The sequence below is a fragment of the Bombina bombina genome, chromosome 1 (genome assembly GCF_027579735.1).
Source record: "Bombina bombina isolate aBomBom1 chromosome 1, aBomBom1.pri, whole genome shotgun sequence".
Classification (NCBI taxonomy): domain Eukaryota; kingdom Metazoa; phylum Chordata; class Amphibia; order Anura; family Bombinatoridae; genus Bombina; species Bombina bombina.
This window is the reverse complement of record NC_069499.1, coordinates 572836868-572864059: the sequence shown is the minus strand read 5'-3', so window position 1 is coordinate 572864059 and position 27192 is coordinate 572836868. Positions and strand designations below refer to the sequence as shown.

Sequence of the window (27192 nt, the reverse complement as noted above, 5' to 3'; positions counted from 1 at the left end):
TAAAATCCGTGGACTCGTCATATCTTGTAAAAGAAAAAACATAATTTATGCTTACCTGATAAATTTATTTCTCTTGTAGTGTATCCAGTCCACGGATCATCCATTACTTGTGGGATATTCTCCTTCCCAACAGGAAGTTGCAAGAGGATCACCCACAGCAGAGCTGCTATATAGCTCCTTCCCTCACTGCCATATCCAGTCATTCGACCGAAACAAGCCGAGAAAGGAGAAACCATAGGGTGCAGTGGTGACTGTAGTTTAATTAAAATTTAGACCTGCCTTAAAAGGACAGGGTGGGCCGTGGACTGGATACACTACAAGAGAAATAAATTTATCAGGTAAGCATAAATTATGTTTTCTCTTGTTAAGTTTATCCAGTCCACGGATCATCCATTACTTGTGGGATACCAATACCAAAGCTAAAGTACACGGATGATGGGAGGGACAAGGCAGGAACTTAAACGGAAGGAACCACTGCCTGTAGAACCTTTCTCCCAAAAACAGCCTCCGAAGAAGCAAAAGTATCAAATTTGTAGAAGGATTAGGACACAATGATGGAACAACAATCTCATGATTGATATTCTTGTTAGAAACCACCTTGGGTAAAAACCCAGGTTTTGTACGCAGAACTACTTTATCTGAATGAAAGATCAGATAAGGAGAATCACAATGTAAGGCAGATAACTCAGAGACTCTTTGAGCCGAGGAAATAGCCATCAGAAACAGAACTTTCCATGATAAAAGTTTGATATCAATAGAATGAAGGGGTTCAAACGGAACCCCTTGAAGAACTTTAAGAACCAAGTTTAAGCTCCATGGAGGAGCAACAGGTTTAAACACAGGCTTAATTCTAACTAAAGCCTGCCAAAATGCCTGAACGTCTGGAACTTCTGCCAGACGCTTGTGTAAAAGAATAGACAGGGCAGAAATCTGTCCCTTTAAAGAACTAGCTGATAATCCTTTGTCCAAACCCTCTTGGAGGAAGGACAATATCTTAGGAATCCTAACCCTACTCCATGAGTAATTCTTGGATTCACACCAATGAAGATATTTACGCCATATCTTGTGGTAGATTTTCCTGGTGACAAGCTTTCGTGCCTGTATTAAGGTATCAATGACTGACTCAGAGAAGCCACGCTTTGATAGGATCAAGCGTTCAATCTCCATGCAGTCAGTCTCAGAGAAATTAGATTCGGATGATTGAAAGGACCTTGTATACACCACTCTCCTCTTACTACCTCCATCTTTGTTGAGAGTTGCAAGAGAATGACTGGATATGGCAGTGAGGGGAGGAGCTATATAGCAGCTCTGCTGTGGGTGATCCTCTTGCAACTTCCTGTTGGGAAGGAGAATATCCCACAAGTAATGGATGATCCGTGGACTGGATACACTTAACAAGAGAAAAAGATATACGAGTTTGAACCTCCAGGGCACTGCTAGTGCCTGCTATTAGATCCGCTTGGGGATTCCTTGACCCGTACCTGGGAAGCTTGGTATTGAGACGGGTCTCCAAATGAGATCTATCTCCGGCGTCCCCCACTTGCTGCATATCTTTGCAAACACCTTGGGATGGAGAGACTATTCCACTGGGTGGAAGGATTGTCTGCTGAGAAAATCCACCTCCCAGTTGTCCACACCCGGAATGTAGATCGCTGACAGCAAACAGCTGTGGGCCTCCGCCCACTCCAGGATCTAAGATTCTTCCTTCATCGCCAAGGAACTTCTCGTTCCCCCCTGATGGTTTGATGTAAGCCACCGAGAATAAATTGTCTGATTGGAATCTAAAAAACTGGGACGAACCCAGAAGTGGCCAACCCTTCAAGACATTGAAGATTGCACGTAGTTCCAAAATTGATAGGGAGGGAGGACTCCTCCTGAGACCACAATCCCTGTGCCTTCATGGCACCCCAAACAGCACCCCATCCGGATAGGATTGTGTCCATAGTCACAATCTCCCAGGATCGTCTTAAGAAGCACGTCCCTTGGGACAGACGATCTGAACAGAGCCACCAAGAGAGCGATTCTCAACCGGCTGTCTAATACAATCTGTAGAGACAGATCAGAATGATCGCCGTTCCACTGCCTCAGCATGCACAGTTGCAGCGGTTTGAGACGGAACCTGGCAAAGGGAATGATGTCTATGCTGAACACCATGAGACCAATTAGCTCCATACAACTGAGCCACAGAGGGTCTTAAGGAGGGCAAGCTTGCAACATCTCTGGTCTGTTAGAAATATCCTCATGGATATGGAGTCTATTATAGTACCCAGGAATTATACCCTGGTGCTTGGAATAAGAGAACTCATTTCTAGATTTATCTTCCATCCACGAGATCAGAGAAGAGTTGGTCCTCCGCCAGACGAAAAGATGGCGATTGTATCAGAATATCATCCAAGTAGGAAGCTACTGCTATACCCCGGGTTCTAGCAAAGGCTAGAAGAGCCCCTAGAACCTTCTTAAAAATTCTTGGGGCAGTAGCTAGACCAAACGGAAGTGCAATGAACTAAAGTGAGTGGAAGTGCTGGTCTAGGAACGCAAACCTTAGGAGCCGGAAGTGATCCTTGTGGATTGGAATGTGAAATAAAGCATCCTTCAGATCTACAGTGGTCATGAACTGTCCTTCCTAAACTAAGGGAAGGATGGAACTTATTGTCTCCATCTTGAACGAGGGGACGTTTAGAAATTTGTTTAAGCACTTTAGGTCGAGAATCGGGCGAAAAGTTCCCTCTTTCTTTGGGACCACAAAAAGGTTTGAATAGTATTCCAAACCTCTTTATGCGATAGGTACTGGGACAACGACCCCTAAGGAGGACAGATCCTGCAGGCATCCCAGAAAGGCTTCCCTCTTTTCTGGTCTGGAAGACATGTTTGAAAGGAGAAATCTGCCATCTGATGGATGAGACTTGAAACCTATATTGTATCCCTGAGCTATGACCTCTAGGACCCATGGATCCTGCACGTCCCTGAACTAAGCTTCTGAAAAGAGTGACAGTCTGCCCTCTACACGATTCAGCACCAGATCAGGGGCAGCCCCTTTATGACGATTTAATCTCGGCAGGCTTCTTGCTTTGCTTGGATTTATTCTGGCTTCCAAGTACACTTGGTTTGTTTGGGCTTAGCGGAGGGCTGCTGTCGTTGGGATTTATCAGAACGAAAATTAGAACTTTGTCTCTTAGACTTGTTCTTTTTATCCTGCGTGAGGCCCCTGTAACCGTGGAGATAATGGAGTCCAGGCCTGGAACAAATAAAATCTTTCCCTTAAAAGGGAGGGAGAGGAGTCTAAACTTAGAAGTCATTTCCGCAGACCAGGACTTCAGCCAGAGCGCCCGACGGGTCTGAACTGAAAAACCCCTTAGCATTTAGGCGAATAATCTGCATGTTTGCATCACAGATAAAATAATTAGCAATTCTTAATGCTTTAATTCTTTCCTAGAAATCGTCGAGGGCTGCTCCAGCAACCGAAGCAACAGCTGCTGCCGGTTGAAACAAGTATCCCGTATGTTGAAACATCTTTCTTAGAAGAGTTTCCATCTTCTTATCTACTGGCTCTCTGAACGACGAACTATCCTCAAGCGGGATAGTAGTACGCTTGGCAAGCATGTAGATAACACCATCCACCTTAGGGACGGAACCCACAGCTCCAATTGAGAGTCCGGACCCGGAATAATTTTTTAAAGGAAGACGAAGGGGAAAACGAAGATCCAATTCTGTCCCATTCGTTCTTAATAGTGTTCGCCATCTTTATAGGCACAGGAAAAGTTAACGGCACTATCCTGTCCTCATACACTACGTCTAATTTAGGAATCAAAGGTTCATCAGGCAGCTTGGCCTCTGGAACCTCTAATGTAGACAGGACCTCTTTTGGAAAAAAAAACGTAGGTGTTCAATCTTAAATCTAAAGGCTGGTGTTCCTCTGCAGCAGGAGGCTTAGAGGCAGCATACTCCAACCCAGAAAGTTCACCCTCTGAAGCCTCAGAGCGTGACTCATCCTCGGATAACTGAGTTAGAACAGATAAATCCAATAAATCACATGATGACCCCTGGGCAGGAGAGCTATGTTTAACCTTTCGATTGCGTTTAGCGGGGCGAGGGAAAGCACTGAGGGCCTCAGACATCGTCGTGTTTAACTGCGTGGTAAAGTTTGATTGTAAAAAGCTCCCTCCAGATGGAGGACCAGGCGTGCTACGGGAAGCTGCGTGTCTAGAAGGAGATAACTGATGGGTATGCACCTCATGGGACGGCGATTCCTCAGGGGTGGACAGCTCAGTGGTACTAAAGGGGTTAATCTTCTTAGACCTAATGACGTGTTCAAGGAATGTGGGACATAGTTTAGAGGGCGGGCATACCAAGGCCTCCTCATAATATAAACAGGTATTACTATTTGGTATAGAAGGAGTACCCTCTAGAATCTCAGAATCCTCCATAGCTTAAGCAAATGACATTAGGACACAGAAAAACAATTTATGTAAGAACTTACCTGATAAATTCATTTCTTTCATATTAGCAAGAGTCCATGAGCTAGTGACGTATGGGATACACATTGCTACCAGGAGGGGCAAAGTTTGCCAAACCTCAAAATGCCTATATATAGCCAAGAAGTGGGGTGATAAGAAAGGAGCGAAAGCATAAAAAAATAAGGAATTTGAATAATTGTGCTTTATACAAAAAAATCATAACCACCACAAAAAAGGGTGGGCCTCATGGACTCTTGCTAATATGAAAGAAATGAATTTATCAGGTAAGTTCTTACATAAATTATGTTTTCTTTCATGTAATTAGCAAGAGTCCATGAGCTAGTGACGTATGGGATAGCAGATACCCAAGATGTGGAACTTCCACGCAAGAGTCACTAGAGAGGGAGGGATAAAATAAAGACAGCCAATTCCGCTGAAAAAATAATCCACAACCCAAATCAAAAAGTTTAAATCTTATAATGAAAAAAACTGAAATTATAAGCAGAAGAATCAAACTGAAACAGCTGCCTGAAGTACTTTTCTACCAAAAACTGCTTCAGAAGAAGAAAAAACATCAAAATGGTAGAATTTAGTAAAAGTATGCAAAGAAGACCAAGTTGCTGCTTTGCAAATTTGATCAACAGAAGCTTCATTCCTAAAAGCCCAGGAAGTAGAAACTGACCTAGTAGAATGAGCCGTAATCCTTTGAGGCGGGGACTTACCCTACTCTACATAAGCATGATGAATCAAAGACTTTAACCAAGATGCCAAGGAAATGGCAGAAGCCTTCTGACCTTTCCTGGAACCAGAAAAGATAACAAATAGACTAGAAGTCTTTCTAAAACCTTTAGTAGCTTCAACATAATATTTCAAAGCTCTTACTACATCCAAAGAATGTAAAGATCTCTCCATAGAATTCTTAGGATTAGGACACAATGAAGGGACAACAATTTCTCTACTAATGTTGCTAGAATTCACAACCTTAGGTAAAAATTTAAATGAAGTCCGCAACACTGCCTTAGCCTGATGAAAAATCAGAAAAGGAGATTCACAAGAAAGAGCAGATAACGCAGAAACTCTTCTAGCAGAAGAGATGGCCAAAAGGAACAACACTTTCCAAGAAAGTAATTTAATATCCAGAGAATGCATAGGTTCAAACGGAGGAGCCTGTAAAGCCCTCAGAACCAAATTAAGACTCCAAGGAGGAGAGATTGACTTAATGACAGGCTTGATACGAACCAAAGCCTGTACAAAACAATGAATATCAGGATGATTAGCAATCTTTCTGTGAAAAAGAACAGAAAGAGCAGAGATTTGACCTTTCAAAGAGCTTGCAGACAAACCCTTATTCAAACCATCCTGAAGAAACTGTAAAATTCTAGGAATTCTAAAAGAATGCCAAGAGAATTTATGAGAAGAACACCAAGAAATGTAAGTCTTCCAGACTCGGTAATAAATCTTTCTAGACACAGATTTACGAGCCTGTATCATAGTATTAATCACTAAGTCAGAGAAACCTCTATGACTAAGAATCAAGCGTTCAATCTCCATACCTTCAAATTTAATGATTTGAGATCCTGATGGAAAAATGGGCCTTGAGATAGAAGGTCTGGCCTTAACGTTAGTGTCCAAGGTTGGCAACTTGCCATCCGAATGAGATCCGCATACCAAAACCTGTGTGGCCATGCTCGAGCCACCAGCAATACAAACGAACGTTCCATTAGAATTTTGAAAATCACTTTTGGAAGAAGAACTAGAGGCGGAAAGATATAAGCAGGTTGATAATTTCAAGGAAGCGACAATGCGTCCACTGCTTCCGCTAGAGGATCTCTGGATCTGGACAGATACCTGGGAAGTTTCTTGTTTAGATGAGAGGCCATCAGATCTATTTCTGGAAGTCCCCAGATTTGAACAATCTGAAGAAATACCTCTGGGTGAAGAGACCATTCGCCCGGATGTAACGTCTGGCGACCCGAGATAATCCGCTTCCCAATTGTCTACACCTGGGATGTGAACCGCAGAGATTAGACAGGAGCTGGATTCCGCCCATAGAAGTATCCGAGATACTTCTTTCATAGCCTGAGGACTGTGAGTCCCACCTTGATGATTGATATACGCCACGGTTGTGACATTGTCTGTCTGAAAACAAATAAACGATTCTCTCTTCAGAAGAGGCCAGAACGGAGTTCCAAAATGTTGATTGGTAATCTCACCTCCTGAAATTCCCAAACCCCCTGCGCTGTCAGAGATCCCCATACAGCTCCCCAACCTGAAAGACTCGCATCTGTTGAGATCACAGTGCAGGTTGGACAAACAAAAGAGGCCCCTTGAATTAGACGATGGTGATTCAATCACCAAGTCAGAGAAGATCGAACATTGGGATTTAAGGATATTAATTGTGATATTTTTGTATAATCCCTGCACCACTGGTTCAGCATACAAAGCTGAAGAGGTCTCATGTGAAAACGAGCAAAAGGGATCGCGTCCGATGCAGCAGTCATGAGACCTAGAATTTCCATGCACAAAGCTACCGAAGGGAATGATTGAGACTGAAGGTTTCGATAGGCTGAAACCAACTTCAGACGTCTCTTTTCTGTTAGAGACAAAGTCATGGACACTGAATCTATTTGAAAACCCAAAAAGGTTACCTTTGTCTGAGGAATCAAGGAACTCTTTGGTAAATTGATCCTCCAACCATGTCTTTGAAGAAACAACACAAGTTGATTCATGAGAGATTCTGCAGAATGTAAAGACTGAGCAAGTACCAAGATATCGTCCAAATAAGGAAATACCGCAATACCCTGTTCTCTGATTACAGAGAGAAGGGCACCAAGAACCTTTGAAAAGATCCTTGGAGCTGTTGCTAGGCCAAATGGAAGGGCAACAAACTGGTAATGGTTGTCTAGAAAAGAGAATCTCAGGAACTGATAGTGATCTGGATGAATTGGAATATGAAGATATGCATCCTGTAAGTCTATTGTAGACATATAATGCCCTTGCTGAACAAAAGGCAGAATAGTCCTTATAGTCACCATTTTGAATGTTGGTATCCTTACATAACGATTCAATATTTTTAGATCCAGAACTGGTCTGAAGGAATTCTCCTTCTTTGGTACAATGAATAGATTTGAGTAAAACCCCAGACCCCGTTCCAGAACTGGAACTGGCACAATTACCCCAGCCGACTCTAGGTCTGAAACACATTTCAGAAACGCCTGAGCCTACACTGGTTTACTGGAATGCGTGAGAGAAAAAATCTTCTCACAGGCGGCCTTACCTTGAAACCTATTCTGTACCCTTGTGAAACAATGTTCTGAATCCAAAGACTGTGAATCGAATTGATCCAAATATCTTTGAAAAATTGTAACCTGCCCCCTATCAGCTGTGCTGGAATGAGGGCCGTACCTTCATGCGGATTTGGGAGCTGGTTTTGACTTTCTAAAAGGCTTGGATTTATTCCAGACTGGAGAAGGTTTCCAAACGGAAACCGTTCCTTTAGGGGAAGGGTCAGGCTTCTGTTCCTTATTCTGACGAAAGGAACGAAAACGATTAGCAGCCCTATATTTACCTTTAGATTTTTTGTCCTGAGGCAAAAAGGTTCCTTTCCCCCCAGTAACAGTTGAAATTATAGAATCCAACTGTGAACCAAATAATTTATTACCATGGAAAGAAAGAGAAAGCAATGTTGACTTAGAAGTCATATCTGCATTCCAAGATTTAAGCCATAAAGCTCTTCTAGCTAAAATAGCTAAAGACATATACCTGACATCAATTCTAATGATATCAAAAATGGCATCACAAACAAAGTTATTAGCATGTTGAAGAAGTTTAACAATGCTATAAGCATTATGGTCTGACACTTGTTGCGCTAAAGCCTCCAACCAGAAAGTGGAAGCGGCAGCAACATCAGCCAAAGAAATAGCAGGTCTAAGAAGATTACCTGAACATAAATAAGCTCTCCTTAGAAAGGATTCAAGCTTCCTATCTAAAGGATCCTTAAAGTAAGTACTATCCGCCGTAGGAATAGTAGTATGTTTAGCAAGAGTAGAGATAGCCCCATCAACTTTAGGGATTTTGTCCCAAAATTCTAATCTATCAGATGGCACAGGGTACAATTTCTTAAACCTTGGAGAAGGAGTAAATGAAGTACCCAGACTATTCCATTCCCTAGAAATTACTTCTGAAATAGCATCAGGAACTGGAAAAACTTCTGGAATAACTACATGAGGTTTAAAAAACGAATTTAAACGCTTAGTAGATTTAGTATCAAGAGGACTAGACTCCTCCATATCTAATGCAATAAACACTTCTTTAAGTAAAGAACGAATAAACTCCATCTTAAATAAATATGAAGATTTATCAGTGTCAATATCTGAGGCAGAATCTTCTGAACCAGATGGATCCTCATCAGAAACAGATAAGTCAGAATGATGGCGGTCACTTAAAAATTCATCTGAAATATGAGAAGTTTTAAAAGACCTTTTACGTTTACTGGAAGGAGGAATAACAGACAGAGCCTTCCTAATAGAATTAGAAACAAATTCTTTTACATTAACAGGGACATCCTGAACATTAGATGTTGAAGGAAAAACAACAGGTAAAGGATTATTACTAATGGAGACACTATCTGCGTTAGAAAGTTTATCATGACAACTAACACAAACTACAGCCGGAGGAACAGTTACCAAAAGTTTACAACAAATGCACTTAACTTTGGTAGAACCAGCATCAGGCAGCGTCTTTCCAGAAGTAGATTCTGATCCAGGGTCAGGTTGTGACATCTTGCAATATGTAATAGAAAAAACAACATATAAAGCAAAATTATCAAATTCCTTAAATGACAGTTTCAGGAATGGGAAAAATGCAAAATAAACAAGCCTCTAGCAACCAGAAGCAATGAAAAAGTGAGACTTAAATAATGTGAAAAAAGGTGGAGACAAGTATGACGCCCACATTTTTGGTGCCAAGTATGACGCCCACATTATTGGCGTAAAGAACAACGCCCATATTTTTTGGCGCCAAGTATGACGCCACATCCTCTGGCGCAAAAAAACGTCTGTAACACACATACGTCAAAAAATGACGCAAGCATACGACAAACTTCCGGCGTCAACTATGGCGCCGGAAATGAAAAGATTTTGCGCCAAAAAAGTTCGCGCCAAGAATGACGCAATAAATTGAAGCATTTTCTGCCCCCCCGCAAGCCTAACAGCCCGCAGGGAAAAAAGTCAATTTAAAATTTTTAAGGTAAGAAAAAATTATTTATTCATATGCATTATCCCAAATAATGAAACTGATAGTCTGAATGAAGGAATACTGATTATCCTGAATCATGGCAAATATAAGTTTAAACACATATAGTTAGAACTTTACATATAAAGTGCCCAACCATAGCTTAGAGTGTCATAAATAAAATAAGACTTACTTACCCTAAGACACTCATCTACATATAGTAGATAACCAAACCAGTACTGAAACGAGAATCAGTAGAGGTAATGGTATATAAGAGTATATCGTCGATCTGAAAAGGGAGGTAGGAGAAGAAATCTCTACGACCGATAACAGAGAACCTATGAAATAGATCCCCTAGAGGAAGACCATTGTATTCAAATAGGCAATACTCTCTTCACATCCCTCTGACATTCACTGCACTCTGAAAGGAAAACCGGGCTTCAGCCTGCTGCGAAGCGCATATCAACGTAGAATCTAGCACAAACTTACTTCACCACCTCCATGGGAGGCAAAGTTTGTAAAACTGAATTGTGGGTGTGGTGAGGGGTGTATTTATAGGCATTTTGAGGTTTGGGAAACTTTGCCCTTCCTGGTAGGAATGTATATCCCATACGTCACTAGCTCATGGACTCTTGCTAATTACATGAAAGAAACAAAACTATCTTTCTTATTTCTCAAAAATTGGCACCTTTATACTGCCAATGGCTGGGGCACTCACCACCTCCTAGACCCGGTGAAAAAGTGTCTTCTCCGACAGCCAGTTCGGTCAGAAAAGAGGAAATGAAAGCGAGACCACTCCCGGTCACATGATGCGCAAGGAAGGTCCGCCCCTGCTATGAGAAAAAGTGTGCCAAGCTACAAGCTGCGCAGAGTTCAAAGTGAAAATAAAAACCTGTACGTTCCAGAAACATAACAAACAAACAGTCTATGAGCCCAGTAAATCTCCCACATAAAGCATCATAAAATCAAAGCATCACATAAGATAAATCCTCCACAGGAGATATTAACCCATGATTCTATTAAGATAAAAGGAGCCACACTGTGACCCTGTCTTCTAGCGTTTTCAACATATGTAAAAATTGAAACAATCTTGCCAGAATCCATGCTGTGGAACAGAAACACAGTCTGTCACGTGTAAAAGTCTTGTAGCATCGCACCTGACATGGACTTGAGTGAGAAAAACAAGCAGGCAGTGAAACTTGTCAACACTGATTGCTTAGGAGCCGTTACCTGGCAGCCTGGATGGTTTCGCAGAAAGACTCTCACTGCATCTCCAGACTCTAACTTTCGTCAATGCTCTCACTGAGAGGCTGACAAGACTACTTAAAACTCCAGTCCCATATTGAAGGGCAGATACCCTTCCTAAGGAACTACTCAGAATCTTCTGACACTTCTCTGCCATCCTCCTGTGACGAAAGGCAAAGAATAACTGGGGGATGGGGGAAGTGGGAGAGGTATTTAAGCCTTTGGCTGGGGTGTCTGACTCCTCCTGATGGACAGGTTCAGTATTTCCCAACACTAAGGAATGATGCCATGGACTCTCCTTATATTAAGAAGGAAAAGATAGATAACCCCTTTATTATCCATTCCCCAGTTTTGCATAATCATTGTTATACTAATATACTTTTTACCTTTGTGATTACCTTGTATCTAAGCCTCTGTAGACTGCCCCCTTATTTCAGTTCTTTTGACAGACTTGTATTTTAGCCCATCGGTGCTGACTCATTTATAACTCCATGGGAGTGAGCACAATGCAATCTATATGGCACACATGAGCTAGCACTGTCTAGCTGTGAAAAACTGTCAAGATAATTGGCGGCTTTCATGGGCTTAGAAATTAGCAAAATGAGCCTACCTAGGTTTAGCTATTAACAATGAAAACCAAGAGAACAAAGCAAATTTGATGATAAAAGTAAATTGGAATGTTTAAAATTGCATTTCCTATCTGAATCATAAAAGTTTAATTTTGACTAGACTGTCCCTTTAACTTGGAATCATAAATCTTTGGTGTTCATCAGCAATTTAAACACCAAGAGCTCTAGTTATCAAGCGGTGGATGCCTTACCTCTCCCCTAGTTAAACAATCTTGATTCGCAAGAGGAGTGGGTGCAAAAGCACCTGTGTAATGTTAAATGCAGAGGTGGATGCACCTTGCTCATCTGAAATGTGGATGAACAGGTTTGGCATGGTCACTACCACTGTATTACGTTGTTTTTTTAATTGATGAGGGGGGCTGCTACATGCTGCAGATGTATCGGTTTCTTTAAAAATATGTAAAAGCAAACCCTAGTTATTTTACATGCAGCCTGCATAACAAATTGGAAAGTAAGTAATATGCATAATCAATCCTTTTAAATGCGCACATCTAGCAGTTCTTCCAAAATAAATCATTTTCTTTTGTATATTTAAGCACGAGTTGAATGGACATATCTGATCCACCACCTTATCCTCAAAAATATGGTCACTGTTAGGTAATCTGGTTACTGTGGCAACCACCTAGCAGGTTTTCTGCCCCGAGTACACAATTACAAATGTAATGGGGCATGAAAGGAGAGTTTAAACAGTTATCTACTTAACTCCCATACTGCCTGATGTGCCAGGAAGCTGAAGCAAATCTTCATTTAATTAGTTAACTAACAAAGCATTACATAAACAAAGCACGGGAACTTACTATTTAAAAACACCACCTTCCTTATGAAGGCTTTAATTACAGGCAAACAACTTTGAATTACCCCTGAAAAAAATAATTATTATATGTATTATAAATGAAAACTCCTGAAAATTAAATACAAATGACAAATGTGTTTACTTGAAAAATAATCCTAAAAAACTAGAACCTGGCTGTTTGAAACATTTTTTATAAAATTTATCATAACCATTAAAATGCAAAAAATACAATATAAAATATAAAGATATGTTTACTATACCCATACATCCGAGTATGCATGTTTGTGTGACACACACATAGATAGATAGATAGATAGATAGATAGATAGAGATGACCTTCAACATAGTTATCAGAGCATGGTAAAAAAAGAATCTACGGCCAGTGATATTGATAGTATCTATGCACAAATGGCCCTATTCAAAACACAAGGGCCAAGTGCAGTAGTGAGCAACAGCTGGCCATAGAACCCTTGGATACTTATTTTGTGTGATTTGAATAATAAAGCATACTTTTCCAGCAAACATAAAATATTTGCACTTATGTTCTATTCCTCTTTGCTTACTTACCCTGACCTTCCCCACACACTGAAAATTAGTTATTTTGCACTTGGACAAAGTAGGGGTTAAAAGTATTGTGCGGAATGTATGTGGCCTCAAAGTGTTATTAGCTGCCTATCATTTGTCTGGTGGGTTATGGAATAATAAATCTACTCACATGACTGTCCTCAGCTTGCTCTTGAACGGTTTTCAATGTCCTTGAAAGGTCTTCATCTCCTTCTGAAATACTGAAATCATCATCAGCTGGGATCTGCACAATACAGAGAAGTCAAACTGTTAAAACTTATAAGATTTTGCCTTAACAAGCATGGTATTTCCAAGTGTCATGTAGCTTTTCCACTTTCATTTCAGAAAAAAAATGGTACCTCTACCACTGATGAAGTAACTGTTTTACAGCAATCATGAGGTTAAGTTATGTCTTGCTGAGTAAGAATGTTCATTTTCTAAAGGCATGACTGTGAATGTTAATCTAAAATACAGACGGTTCAGTGAAAACCATAATTTGCGTACAGGGATTGAAAAGACTTAACCATACGCAGACTGGACTAACATATGAAATTATTTATTATAATTGAATAAATTCCTGTTAATTTTTTTCTAATTAAGATGTGTTGATAGCATTTTGTAATTGCTATACTTTCAATGTGATGCAAATGATTTGGGATGGCAAAAACTAAATTTATGCTTACCTGATAAATTACTTTCTTTTACGATATGATGAGTCCACGGATTTCATCCTTACTTGTGGGATATTAACCTCCTGCTAACAGGAAGCGGCAAAGAGCACCACAGCAGAGCTGTATATATAGCCCCTCCCCTTCCCTTCCAACCTCAGTCACTCGGCCGAAGGTATAGGAAGAGAAAAAGGAAAGGCTAAAAAGGTGCAGAGGTGACTACGTTTACAAAAAATATGAAGAAAAACTATCTTAAAAAGAACAGGGTGGGCCGTGGACTCTTCATATCATAAAAGAAAGTAATTTATCAGGTAAGCATAAATTTAGTTTTCTTTTACAAAGATATGACGAGTCCACGGATTTCATCCTTACTTGTGGGAAACCAATACCAAAGCAATAGGACACGGATGAAAGGGAGGGACAAGACAGGAACCTAAACGGAAGGCACCATTGCTTGAAGAACCTTTCTCCCAAAGATAGCCTCAGAAGAAGCAAAAGTATCAAATTGGGAAAAAGTGTCAAGGGACGACCAAGTCGCAGCCTTACAAATCTGTTCCACAGATGCATCGTTTTTAAAAGCCCATGTGGAAGCCACAACCCTAGAAGAATGAGCCGTAATTCTTTCAGGAGGCTGCTGTCCAGCAGTCTCATATGCCAGGCTGATGATACTTCTCAGCCAAAAAGAAATAGAGGTAGCCGTAGCTTTCTGACCCCTACGCTTTCCAGAATAAACAATGAATAATGAAGATGATTGACGGAAATCCTTAGTTGCCTGTAAGTAAAACTTTAAGGCACGGACCACGTCCAAGTTAGAAGAAGGATTAGGACACAAGGAAGGAACAACAATTTCCTGATTTATATTCTTATTTGAAATAACCTTAGGAAGGAACTCAGGTTTGGTACGTAAAAACCACCTTATCAGAATGAAATATGAGATAAGGTGAATCACACTGTAATGCTGAAAGCTTAGAAACTATTCGAGCAGAAGAAATAGCAATCAAAAACAGAACTTTCCAAGATAATAGTTTAATATCTATGGAATGCATAGGTTCAAACGGAAACCCTTGCAGAACTCGAAGAACTAAATTCAAACTCCAGGGAGGAGTAATAGGTCTAAATACAGGCTTAATTCTAGATAGAGCCTGACAAAAAGACTGAACATCTGATACATTTGCCAAACGTTTGTGAAACAGAATTGACAAAGCTGAAATGTGTCCCTTTAAGGAACTTGCTGATAACCCTTTCTCCAATCCTTCTTGGAGAAAAGACAAAATCCTAGGAATCCTAACTTTACTCCATGAGTAACCCTTGGATTCACACCAAAAAGATATTTACACCATATCGTATGATAGATTTTTCGAATGACAGGCTTTCTAGCCTGTATCAAAGTATTGATAACTGAATCAGAGAATCCTCGCTTCGATAAAATCAAGCGTTCAATCTCCACGCAGTCAGTTGTAGAGAAATTAGATTTGGATGTTGGAAAGGACCTTGAATGAGAAGGTCCTGTCTCAACTTAAGTTTCCGCTGTGGCAGAGAGGACATGTCCACTAGATCCGCATACAAAGTCCTGCGTGGTCAGGAAGGCGCTATCAGGATCACTGAAGCTCTCTCCTGTTTGATTCGAGCAATCATGCGTGGGAGGAGAGGAAACGGCTTACACACATAAGCTAGGCTGAACAACCAAGGTACTGCCAAGGCATCTATCAGTTTGGCCTGAGGATCCCTTGACCGGAATCCGTATCTTGGAAGCTTGGCATTCTGACGAGATGCCATCAAATCCAATTCTGGTCCCCATCTGAGAATCAATGAGGCAAATACCTCCGGGTGAAGTTCCCACTCCCCCGGATGAAAAGTCTGTTGACTTAGAAAATCTGCTTCCCAGTTCTCTACCCCTGGGATGTAGATCGCTGACAGATGACAAGAGTGGGCCTCTGCCCAACTGATTATCTTGGATACTTCTATCATCGCTAAGGAACTCCTTGTTCCCCCCTGATGATTGACATATGCCACAGTCGTTATGTTGTCCGACTGGAATCTGATGAATTTGGCCGAAGCCAACTGAGGCCACGCCTGAAGCGCATTCAATATTGCTCTCAGTTCCAGAATATTGATTGGAAGTAGTAGAGACTACACCTCAGTCCAAACACCCTGAGCCTTCAGGGAGTTCCAAACTGCACCCAGCCCAGAAGGCTGGCATCTGTTGTCACTATCACCCACGAGGGTCTGCGGAAACAAGTCCCCTGGGACAGATGATCTGGCGACAACCACCAAAGAAGAGAGTTTCTGATCTCTTGATCCAGAATTATCTTTGGAGATAAATCCGCATAATCCCCATTCCACTGACCGAGCATGCACAGTTGCAGTGGTCTGAGATGAAAGCGAGAAAACGGAACAATGTCCATTGCCGCTACCATTAATCCGATTACTTCCATACACTGAGCCACTGATGGCCGAGGAATGGACAGAAGTGCTTGGCAAGTATTCAAAATCTTTGATTTTCTGACCTCCGTCAGAAATACTTTCATGGCTACCGAGTCTATCAGAGTTCCCAGAAAAGGAACCCTTGTCTGTGGAACAAGTGAACTCTTCTCTATGTTCACCTTCCAGCCGTTAGTTCTCAGAAAAGACAACACTGTGTCCGTGTGAGATTTTGTCAGATGATATGTTGACGCCTGAATCAGAATATCGTCCAGATAAGGTGCCACCGCTAACCCTTGCAGTCTGAGAACCGCCAAAAGAGACCCTAGAACCTTTGTGAAGATTCTGGGTGCTGTGGCCAACCCAAAAGGAAGAGCCACGAACTGATAATGTTTGTCCAAGAAGGCAAACCTTAGAAACCGATGATGATCTTTGTGGATTGGAATATGAAGGTAAGCATCCTTCAAATCCACGGTAGTCATATATTGACCATCCTGGATCATTGGCAAAATCATTCGAATTGTCTCCATCTTGAATGATGGAACTCTTAGAAATTTGTTTAGACACTTGAGGTCCAAAATGGGTCTGAACGTTCCCTCTTTTTTGGGGACCACAAATAGGTTTGAGTAAAACCCCTGTCCCTGTTCCAATTTTGGAACAGGACAGATTACTTACATAGTAAAAAGGTATTTTACACAGCGTAAGTACGCCTCTCTCTTTATCTGGTTTGCAGATAACCTTGAAAGATGAAATCTCCCTCTTGGGAGAAAATCCTTGAATTCCAATTGATAACCGTGGGTCACTATTTCTAGTGCCCAGGAATCCTGAACATCACTTGCCCAAGCCTGAGCATAGAAAGAAAGTCTGCCCCTACTAGATCCGGTCCCGGATCGGGGGCCACCCCTTCATGCTGCTTTGTGGAAGAAGAAGCGGGGGGTCCTCCTTTAAAATTCTGAAAGGAATGAAAATTATTCTGTTTACCCCTCATTTTAACCAACCTACCCTGAGGTAGGGCATGGCCCTTACCTCCTGTAATATCAGAAATGATCTCCTTCAATTCTGGCCCAAAAAAGGGTCTTACCCTTAAAGGGAATAGCTAAAAGCTTATGTTTTAATGACACATCAGCAGAACAAGATTTGAGTCATGATGCTCTACATGCTAAAATAGCAAATCCTGCATTTTTTGCTGCTAATTTAGCAATTTGAAAAGCGGCATCAGTAATAAAAGAATTAGCTAGCTTAAGAGCCTTAATTCTATCTAGAACGTCATCTAATGGAGTCTCAGCCTTAATAGACTCTTCTAGAGCCACAAACCAAAAAGCTGCTGCAGTAGTTACTGGAACAATGCAAGCCGTAGGTTGTAAAAGAAATCCCTGATTAACAAATAATTTCTTTAGTAGACCCTCTAATTTCTTATCCATAGGATCCTTGAAAGCACAACTATCCTCAATGGGTATAGTAGTACGCTTAGCTAGGGAAGATATAGCTCCCTCTACCTTAGGGACCGCTTGCCATGAGTCCCGAATGGTATCTGATATAGGAAACATTTTCTTAAAATTAGAAGAGGGAGAAAACGGTATACCTGGTCTATCCCATTCCTTATTAATAATTTCCAAAATTCTTTTAGGAACCGGAAAAACATCAGTGTAAGTAGGAACTTCCAAATATTTATCCATTTTACACAATTTCTCTGGAGGAATCACAATAGGATCACAATCATCCAGAGTCACTAAAACCTCCCTAAGCAACAGGCAGAGGTGTTCAAGCTTAAATTTAAATGACATAGCATCCGAATCTGTCTGAGACAAAACATTCCCTGAATCAGAAATTTCCCCCTCAGACAGTAATTCCCTGATCCCCAACTCAGAGCACTGTGAGGGAACATCGGAAATAGCTAATAAAGCATCAGAGGATTCAGTATTTACATTAATACTTGACCTACTGCGTTTACCCTGCAACACTGGTAATTTAGACAATACCTCTGTAAAGGTAGTTAACATAACTGCAGCCATCTCCTGCAGAGTAAAGGAATTAGACGCACTAGAAGTACTAGGCGTCGCTTGTGTGGGCATAAAAGGTTGTGACACTTGGGGAGAATTGGATGGCATATCCTGATTCTCTTCAGACTGAGAATCATCCCTAGGCACACTTACTTTATTTAAAATATGCTTTTTACATTGTAAAGCCCTTTCAGTACAAAAGTTACACAATGTAAGAGGGGGTTGCACAATAGCTTCTAAAAACATAGAACAATGAGAAACCTCAATGTCAGACATGTTGAACAGACTAGTGATACCACAAAAGTCGTTTAAACACTTATTTATAGCATAAAATAAACATTAGAAAAAATGTGTACTGTGCCTTTAAGAAAAGAAAAAGTGAACAATTTTTCCAAAATGCACAAAAAACGTTAAATTATTCCCAAATTTAACTTAATATCATTGGTTAATCCAAAAATTACTATGTCTTCCTAGTATAACACAGGCAAAGAGAATGACTGAGGGTGGAGGGGAAGGGGAGGGGCTATATATACAGCTCTGCTGTGGTGCTCTTTGCCACTTCCTGTTAGCAGGAGGTTAATATCCCACAAGTAAGGATGAAATCCGTGGACTCGTCATATCTTTGTAAAAGAAATATAGAGTAATAAGTTATTTTCCTCTTTTTTATTTGAATTAAAAAACAAAATCCTATATATATTATAACATTAAGGGAAATTTACTGCTTTCTTATTTAATCTCCATCTGATGAATTATGCGTACAAATTGTATCTAAATTATATTGATTTCAATCTATTGATTTTAGTCAAGAAAAAATAAAGTGCTTCACCAGCAAAGTTAATTACAGTTTCTGTTAAACCAATAACAATTGACGCAAATATCAAAAGGCTGAAATGAACATAATGACATTAGCCTATGGCTATTTTGCCAGAGCTGTTATCTACCACTTGTGCATCTGTCAATGTACCAATAAATGCTTTGATAGACTTTACATTTCTAAATAACCTTTAAAACATTTCCCTCCCCCCCATTTATACCCATAATATTTGCAGGGTTCCTTTTCAGTTTGTTTAAATGTTTTATGTATTAAAAAATACAAAAAACAAACATCTATACCTGGAAACTAAAGTGTATGCCAATAAAAAGCAAAGTAGTGTTATATTAAAATAGTGTTTCCTGTGACCTTTCTATAAAAAGTAACCACAGTGAATGGAAAATAAACATAAGTGGGACTTTTAGCATACTTCACATCCTTTCTAACCCTACTGAAGTAATGGTACATCCATCCTTTTTAGCTCCTTCTGAGGTGATCACTCACTTTCCCTCACCAGACCGCAGCTCCAGAACATGCCTTGCAACTGACGCAGTGTTTCCGGAGCCCAGGGTGGTCATGTGATCACAGTGATAGAGCATCACATTGATGGCATGTCTAGGGGCAAAAGGTGGAGGCTACAAATCAGAGCAGGGGAGCTACAAAATGATAGTGGGGAGGAAGGAGGTGGGAATAAAGAGGGGTTACCACTACACTACATCAAAAATATATTACTAAATAAATACAATTTTTTAAAATAATCAAAACTGTGTACTGGCAGACAACTGCCAGTACCTAAGATGGCTGCCATTATTGGTGGGGGGGGGGTAGAGAGCTGCTTGGGAGGGATCAGGGAGGGTTGATGAGGGGCCCTTACACTGCAGGGAAAAATAAATAAATAAAAAAAAATAGAAAGCCCTAAACTGCATACTGGCAAATTGCCTGCCAGTACTTAGGATGGAGGTGAGGAGTGTATGGGGGGAGAGAGCTGTTTGGGAGAAATATTAACCTTACAAGCTACCTGACTAACCCCTTTACTGCCAGGAATATTAGAAGTGTCGTGCACAGCCGCAATTGGCAGTATTGTCTGTTATTGCTGAACAAAAAAGGATCCCAGAGAAGCTTTTACAACCATTTGTGTTATGACTGCACAAGCGATATGTAAATAATTTCAGTGAAAAACCCAGTTTTGTGAAAAAGTAGTTTTTTTTTATATGATCGCATTTGACAGCAAAATGGTTGCATGAAATATAGCAAAATGGGGCTAGATCAATACATTGGGTTGTCTACTTATAGGTTTGATAAGTATATAAGTGTTTTTATATAGTTTTGATAGATAAATAAAAAGAAAAAACAAGGCTCTATTTCTGTGTGACAGCAAAAATGCTAAAAATTATGTTTTTTCTCTTAAATGACCGGTACTGAAGGAGTTAAATTAAAGCTAAGTTTTTTCAATTTAAAATGTAGTCTCAAAAACAACTCATTCTGTATTTCATACTTTAAAATGGACATGAAACCCAAAAATTTTTCTGTCATGGTTTAAAGGGACACTGAACCCAAAATGTTTTCCTTCGTGATTCAGATAGAAAGTTGCTTAAAATTGCATGCTCTAATTTTTTCCTATTATCAAATTTCCTTCATTTTCTTGGTATCTTTATTTGAAATGCAAGAATGTAAGTTTAGATGCCGGACCATTTTTGGTGAACACACTGTGTTGTTCTTGCTAATTGGTGGATAAATTCACCCACCAATAAACAAGTGCTTTACATGGTCCTAAACCAAAAAATAGCTTAGATGCCTTCTTTTTCAAATAAAGAAAGCAAGAGAATGAAGAAAAATTGATAATAGGAGTAAATTAGAAAGTTGCTTAAATTTGCATGCTCTATCTGAATCATGAAAGAAAAAAATTTGGGTTCAGTATCCCTTTAAGTAGAACATACAATTTTGAACAACTTTCCTGTTTACTTCTATTATCAAATTTGCTTCATTGTCTTGGTATCATTTGTTGAAGGAGCAGCAATGCACTACTGGGGCCCCATTACATATGCAGCAATAAATAATAAAGTGTATTAACCCCTATATCCGCCATCAAACCCACACCACAAGTTATAACTAAACTATTAAAACCTAATCCGGCATTAACCCACAACACAAACTACCTAATAAAGTATTAACCCCTAAACCTCCAAAGCCCACAACGCAATAAACCTTACAAAGTATTAACCCCTAAACCGCCAAAGCCCACAACGCAATAAACCTATCAAAGTATTAACCCCTAAACCGCCAAAGCCCACAACACAATAAACCTATCAAAGTATTAACCATTAAACAGCAAATAAATAAATTACTAAGCCCTCTAACCTAACACCCCCTAAATGTACCCAAATTACAAAATATTAAAGTTACTATTAAAATAAAAAAACCTAACACTACTTTAAAAATAAAAAATAAACTAAGTATAAATTAAAGGGACAGTCTAGTCAAAATTATCTGGTGTAGACTGTCCATTTTAAGCTACAATTACAGAAAATAAAAAAAAAAATCTAAGATTACATAAAATAAAAAACAAAATAACCAAATTTAAAAAAAATTATACCTAATCCCTATGAAAATAAAAAAGCCCCCCCAAAATAAAAACACCCCCTACTCTAAGAATAAACTATCAGTAGCCCTTAAAAGGGCTTTTGCAGCCATTGCCAAGATAATCAGCTCTTTTAAGTCAACATTTTTTTTTACATCAGAAGTCCCCCGTAACAGTAAATAAAACCCCCACCCACCAAACCCCCCAAAATAAAAGAACCTAACACTAAAAAACCTAAACTACCCATTGCCCTGAAAATGGCATTTGTTAGGGCATTTAGCTCTTTTACTGCCCATCTCTAATCTAAATAAAACAACCCCCCCCCCCCAAAAAAAAAACTTAAAAAAACCTGTTTAACCCCCAGGTTCCTGAAGTCCAGCGGAGAAGGTCCTGTTCCAGGCGGTGAAGTCTTCTTCCAAGTGGTGACCTCTTCTTTCTTCTCCGATGACCGCAGAGCTGAAGACCGGCGACCCTGGAACTGAAGACCGACGACCGTGGAGCCATGGAGCGTGGAGGATCTATCCACTGGATAGAGAATTTAAGGTACGCGATTAAAAATGGTGCCCCAGGAATTCTTCAAATTCAAAATCAGCCAATAGGATGAAAGCTGTTCAAGTCAGCCAATAGGATGAGAGCTACTGAAATTCTATTGGCTATTCAAATCAGCCAATAGGAATTCAAGGGACGCCATTTTTAATTGCGTATCTTGAATTCTCTATCCAGTGTACGGTGGCGATCATACGAATAGGATCCTCCCCGCTCCATGGCTCCGCGGTCACCGGTCTTCAGCTCCGCCCTCCGCTCAGCACTGGATTGTTCCTGGAAGAAGAGGTCGCCGCTGGAAGAAGACTTCACCGCATGGGACAGGACCTTCTCCGCCGGACTTCAGGAATGGTGAGTATCAACCTGGGGGTTAGACTTAGGATTTTTTAAGGTTTTTTTGGGGTGGTTTTGTTTTATTTAGGGCAGTAAAAGAGCTAAATGCCCTTTTAAGGGCAATCTCCAAACAAATGTCCATTTCAGGGAATGGGTAGTTTAGGTTTTTTAATGTTAGGTTCTTTTATTTTGGGGGGTTTGGTGGGGGGCGGGGGGATTGTGTATTTTGATGTAAAAGAGCTGATTATCTTTGGGCAATGCCCTGCAAAAAGCCCTTTTCGGCTACTGATAGTTTATTCTTAGAGTAGGGGGTGTATTTATTTTGGGGGCTTTTTTTATTTTCATAGGGATTAGGTATAATGTTTTAAAATTTGGTAATTTTGTTTTTTATTTTATGTAATTGTAGCTTAAAGGGACAGTCTACACCAGAATTAAAATTTTGACTAGACTATCCCTTTAATTTATACTTAGTTTATTTTTATTTTTAAAGTAGTGTTAGTTTTTTTAATCTTAATAGTAATTTTAGTATTTTGTAATTTAGGTAATTTGGGTACAATTAGGGGGTGTTAGGTTAGGGGGTTTAGTAATTTATTTATTTGCGTTGTGGGCTTTGGCGGTTTAGGGGTTAATACTTTAATAGGTAGTTTGCGTTGTGGGTTAATGGCGGATTAAGGGTTATTAGTTTTAATAGGTTGTTTGCAATGTTGGGATTGGTTGTATTTAGGGGTTAATAATTTAGTTATTACTTGCGGTGTGAGTTTGATGGCGGATATAGGGGTTTATACCTTAATTAGGCATATTGTGTTGTGGGGGGTTATCGTTTTAGGGGTTAATACATTTATTATTAGTTGTGATAGGGGGGCATTGCAGATGTAGAGGTTTTACGTGTCGGGCTTATTTTTGAGAGGCGTGTTAGACTTTTACGGAGATTAGATTTGTTTTTTACTTTTCTTAGGCGCCGGCATTTTCTAAAGTGCCGTAAGTCACTAGCGACTCCAGAAATTTGTTTTTACGCTCATTTCTGGACATCGCTAGTTTATTTGACTTACGGCACTTTATGAACTGCCGGCGGGGTTTATTGGATACCCCGATGTGCTTACGCTGAAGCCTGCGCCGTATATATGTAATCTCGCCCTTGGTTTCTAACTCAACACATGGGTGAGCCAATGACAATCGTTATATATATATATATGCAGCCACCAATCAGCAGCTAGAACCTAGGTTCTTTGCTTCTTCTTATGACCGCTGCTTAATAAATCGTGCCTGCAGGTTCTCTTATGAGAACCTGTAGTCGCAGAGAGGCGAAAGGCTTGATAAATCGAGCGCTTTATGTTGCAAATAGGGAAATGTAGAGCTACAATGAATAGTAGATCAGATAAAAGACAAAGGGAAAGATAACTACCTAGGTAGGCTCAGGAACAGCATTGCACTACTGGGGGCTAGCTGATGATTGGTACTGCACATATATACCTCTTGTTATTGGCTCACCAGATGTGCTCGGCCAGCTCCCAGTAGTGCATTGCTGCTCCTTGAATGAAGGAAGAGAATGAGAGCAAATGTATAAAACAGGAGTAAATCAGAAAGTGGTTTAAAATGGTTTGTTCAATCTGAATCATGAAATAAACATTTTGTCTTTCATGTACCAAGAGGACAGTAACTGTAACCACAAGCAGGTGCCATTTAGAATATTACTCAAATGTCCATTAAATTCTTGTTGCATATTAAACACAACTCTGACATCAGAACCATCACTTGATTAGGATTCCAGTCAGCTGTAAATGGATCCCTTAAATTAAAGGGACATTAAACCAATTTTTTTTTCCTTTCATGATTCAGAAGAGAATGCCAGTTTAAACAACTTTCTAATTTATCTAATTTGCCTCATTCTCTTGATATTCTGTGCTAAAAAGCATATCTAGATAGGCTCAGTAGCTTCTGATTGGTGGCTGCAAATATTTGCCTCATGTGATTGGCTCACCCATGTGCATTGCTATTTCTTTAACAAATGATATCTAAAGAATGAAGCAAATTCGATAATAGAAGTAAATTGGAATGCTGTTTAAAATTGTATTCTCTGTCTGAATGATGAAAGAATTATTTTTTTGGGTTTAATGTCCCTTTAAATTAGCCTTATACACACTAAAAAGTAAAGTTCTCTACTCTGGCTATCTACTGCAGCAAAAATGAGCAAGCTTTTAAAGTTTATTCTACTGAAAATTACTCCTTACGTGACTATTCATAATGATTTGCACACTTAAAGGGACATTAAAACACTAAATAAATGCTAGATAGAATCCAGCATTCAAAGAATAGATTAGTATAACGTGGATGTATTTTAATAAAGTTTCATTAGCTGTTTAAATATTTACAAAATAAGTGTTAAGTTTTAGTGTCTATAAAACAATGGGAGCGGCCATGTTGTAGCTTAGGTTACCTTCTCTGCTGTAGCCAATTAGGATAAGTTATAAATAGGTCACTAGAGTGTGCAGCCAATGGCTGTGTGGAATATAACAGTGTTCTGCACTTCCATTTCTAACAGGATCTGAAAAGCTCACAATTTAAGAATGGAATTACAGGAAGAGGGGACAAAAATAATGAAACCATATTACAGTCATTTTTATATACAGTGTGTATATATATATATATATATATATATATTATTCTTTATTTATAAAGCGCCAACAGATTCCGCAGCGCTGTCCATGGGTACAAGGATAAAAGTACAGTGGAGAAACAATACGATAAGACACAAAATTTTACAGACAAATACAGGGGGAATTGAGGGCCCTGTTCCCGTGGGAACTTACAATCTAGACGGGTAGGAGGAATGGAAACAGGAGGTGGGGACTGCAGAGGTGAGAATTATATTAGTGAGGAGATAGAGGGCAACTGTTAGTTAATTGAAGTTAGTTTGTTAAGTCGGGTGATAAGCTTCCCTGAACAGAAAGGTCTTTAGGGGTTTAAAGGAGGAGAGGTTAGGGGCAAGTCTGACATCTCGAGGAAGTGCGTTCCAGAGGGTTAGTGCCGCACAAGAGAAGTCCTGTTGTCTAGAATGAGAGGAGGTGATGGTAGAGGACGCAAGAAGCAGGTCGTTGTTGGATCTTAGGGGACGGGCAGGAGTATATTTGTTGATGAATGAGGACAGGTAGGGTGGGGCAGCATTGGTGAGGGCTTTGTAGGTCAGGGTGAGAATTTTGAATTTAACTCTGTTGTGAATGGGGAGCCAGTGAAGGGACTCACAGAGAGGCGCAGAAGAAACAGAGCGTCGAGAGAGGTGGATTAGTCTGGCAGATGCATTAAGGATGGATTGGAGGGGAGAGAGGCGGGAGAGAGGGAGGCCAGTTAGTAAGTTGTTACAGTAGTCAAGTCGGGAAATTACCAGGGAGTGGATGAGCTGTTTGGTAGTTTCAGCACTCAGAAACGGGCGAATTTTAGAGATATTGCGTAGGTGGTTGCGGCAGGATGAAGAGAGCAGTTGGATGTGGGGAATGAAGGACAGATTTGAGTCAAGCGTGACTCCGAGGCAGCGGACTTCGGGTGATAGGGAGATAGTGGTGCCGCCAACAGTGATAGAAAAATTAGAGATTGCAGTGGAGCTAGAGGGGGGAATTAAAAGTAGTTCGGTCTTGGACATATTTATTTTTAAATGGTGAGAGGCCATCCAGGAGGAAATGCCAGATAAGCAGTCGCTGATGTGAGAGTTGACAGAAGGAGAGAGTGCAGGGGTGGAAAGGTAGATCTGGGTATCATCAGCATAGAGATGATAGCTGAAGCCATAGCCATTGATAAGTTTACCCAGTGAAGAAGTGTAGAAAGAGAAGAGTAGAGGACCCAGGACAGAGCCTTGAGGTACTCCAACAGACAGGGACAATATAGAGGAGGAGTCACCAGCAAAAGAGACTGAGAAGGATCTGTTAGAGAGATAAGAGTGAATCCAGGAGAGGGCAGTGTCACAGAGACCAAGAGAACTGAGAGACCGTAGGAGAAGGGGATGGTCAACAGTGTCAAAGGCAGCAGATAGGTCAAGTAAGATGAGTATAGAGTAGTAGCCTTTGTTTTTAGCAAAAAGGAGATAGTTAGTAACCTTGGTGAGGGCAGTTTCAGTTGAGTGTTGGGGACGGAAGCCAGATTGCAGGGGGTCGAGCAATGAGTTCGAGGACAGGAAGTGGGTTAGGCGATTGAAAAACATAATTTATGCTTACCTGATAAATTTATTTCTCTTGTGGTGTATCCAGTCCATGGATCATCCATTACTTGTGGGATATTCTCATTCCCAACAGGAAGTTGCAAGAGGACACCCACAGCAGAGCTGTCTATATATCTCCTCCCCTAACTGCCATATCCAGTCATTCGACCGAAAACAAGCAGTGAAAGGAGAAACCATAGGGTGCAGTGGTGACTGTAGTTTAAAGTTAAAAAATACCTGCCTTAAAATGACAGGATGGGCCGTGGACTGGATACACCACAAGAGAAATAAATTTATCAGGTAAGCATAAATTATGTTTTCTCTTGTAAGTTGTATCCAGTCCATGGATCATCCATTACTTGTGGGATACCAATACCAAAGCTAAAGTACACGGATGAAGGGAGGGACAAGGCAGGTACTTAAACGGAAGGTACCACTGCCTGTAAAACCTTTCTCCCAAAAATAGCCTCCGAAGAAGCAAAAGTATCAAACTTGTAGAATTTTGAAAAAGTATGAAGCGAAGACCAAGTCGCCGCCTTGCAAATCTGTTCAACAGAAGCCTCATTATTAAAGGCCCATGAGGAAGCCACAGCTCTAGTAGAATGAGCTGTAATCCTTTCTGGAGGCTGCTGGCCAGCAGTCTCATAGGCTAAGCGGATTATGCTTCTTAGCCAAAAAGAAAGAGAGGTTGCCGAAGCCTTTTGACCTCTCCTCTGTCCAGAGTAGACAACAAAC

At 40.3% G+C, this 27192-nt stretch overlaps 1 protein-coding gene across 1 annotated transcript in view; it reads right to left on the bottom strand.

Moving 5' to 3' along the window:
* SPAG16 (sperm associated antigen 16) overlaps nt 1-27192 on the bottom strand; it is a 984179-nt gene that overhangs the window by 842639 nt on the left and 114348 nt on the right. Inside the window, exon 3 of the mRNA XM_053698804.1 lies at nt 13069-13161. Coding sequence (XP_053554779.1) covers nt 13069-13161 — 93 coding nt within the window. The remainder of the gene's footprint in view (nt 1-13068; nt 13162-27192) is intronic.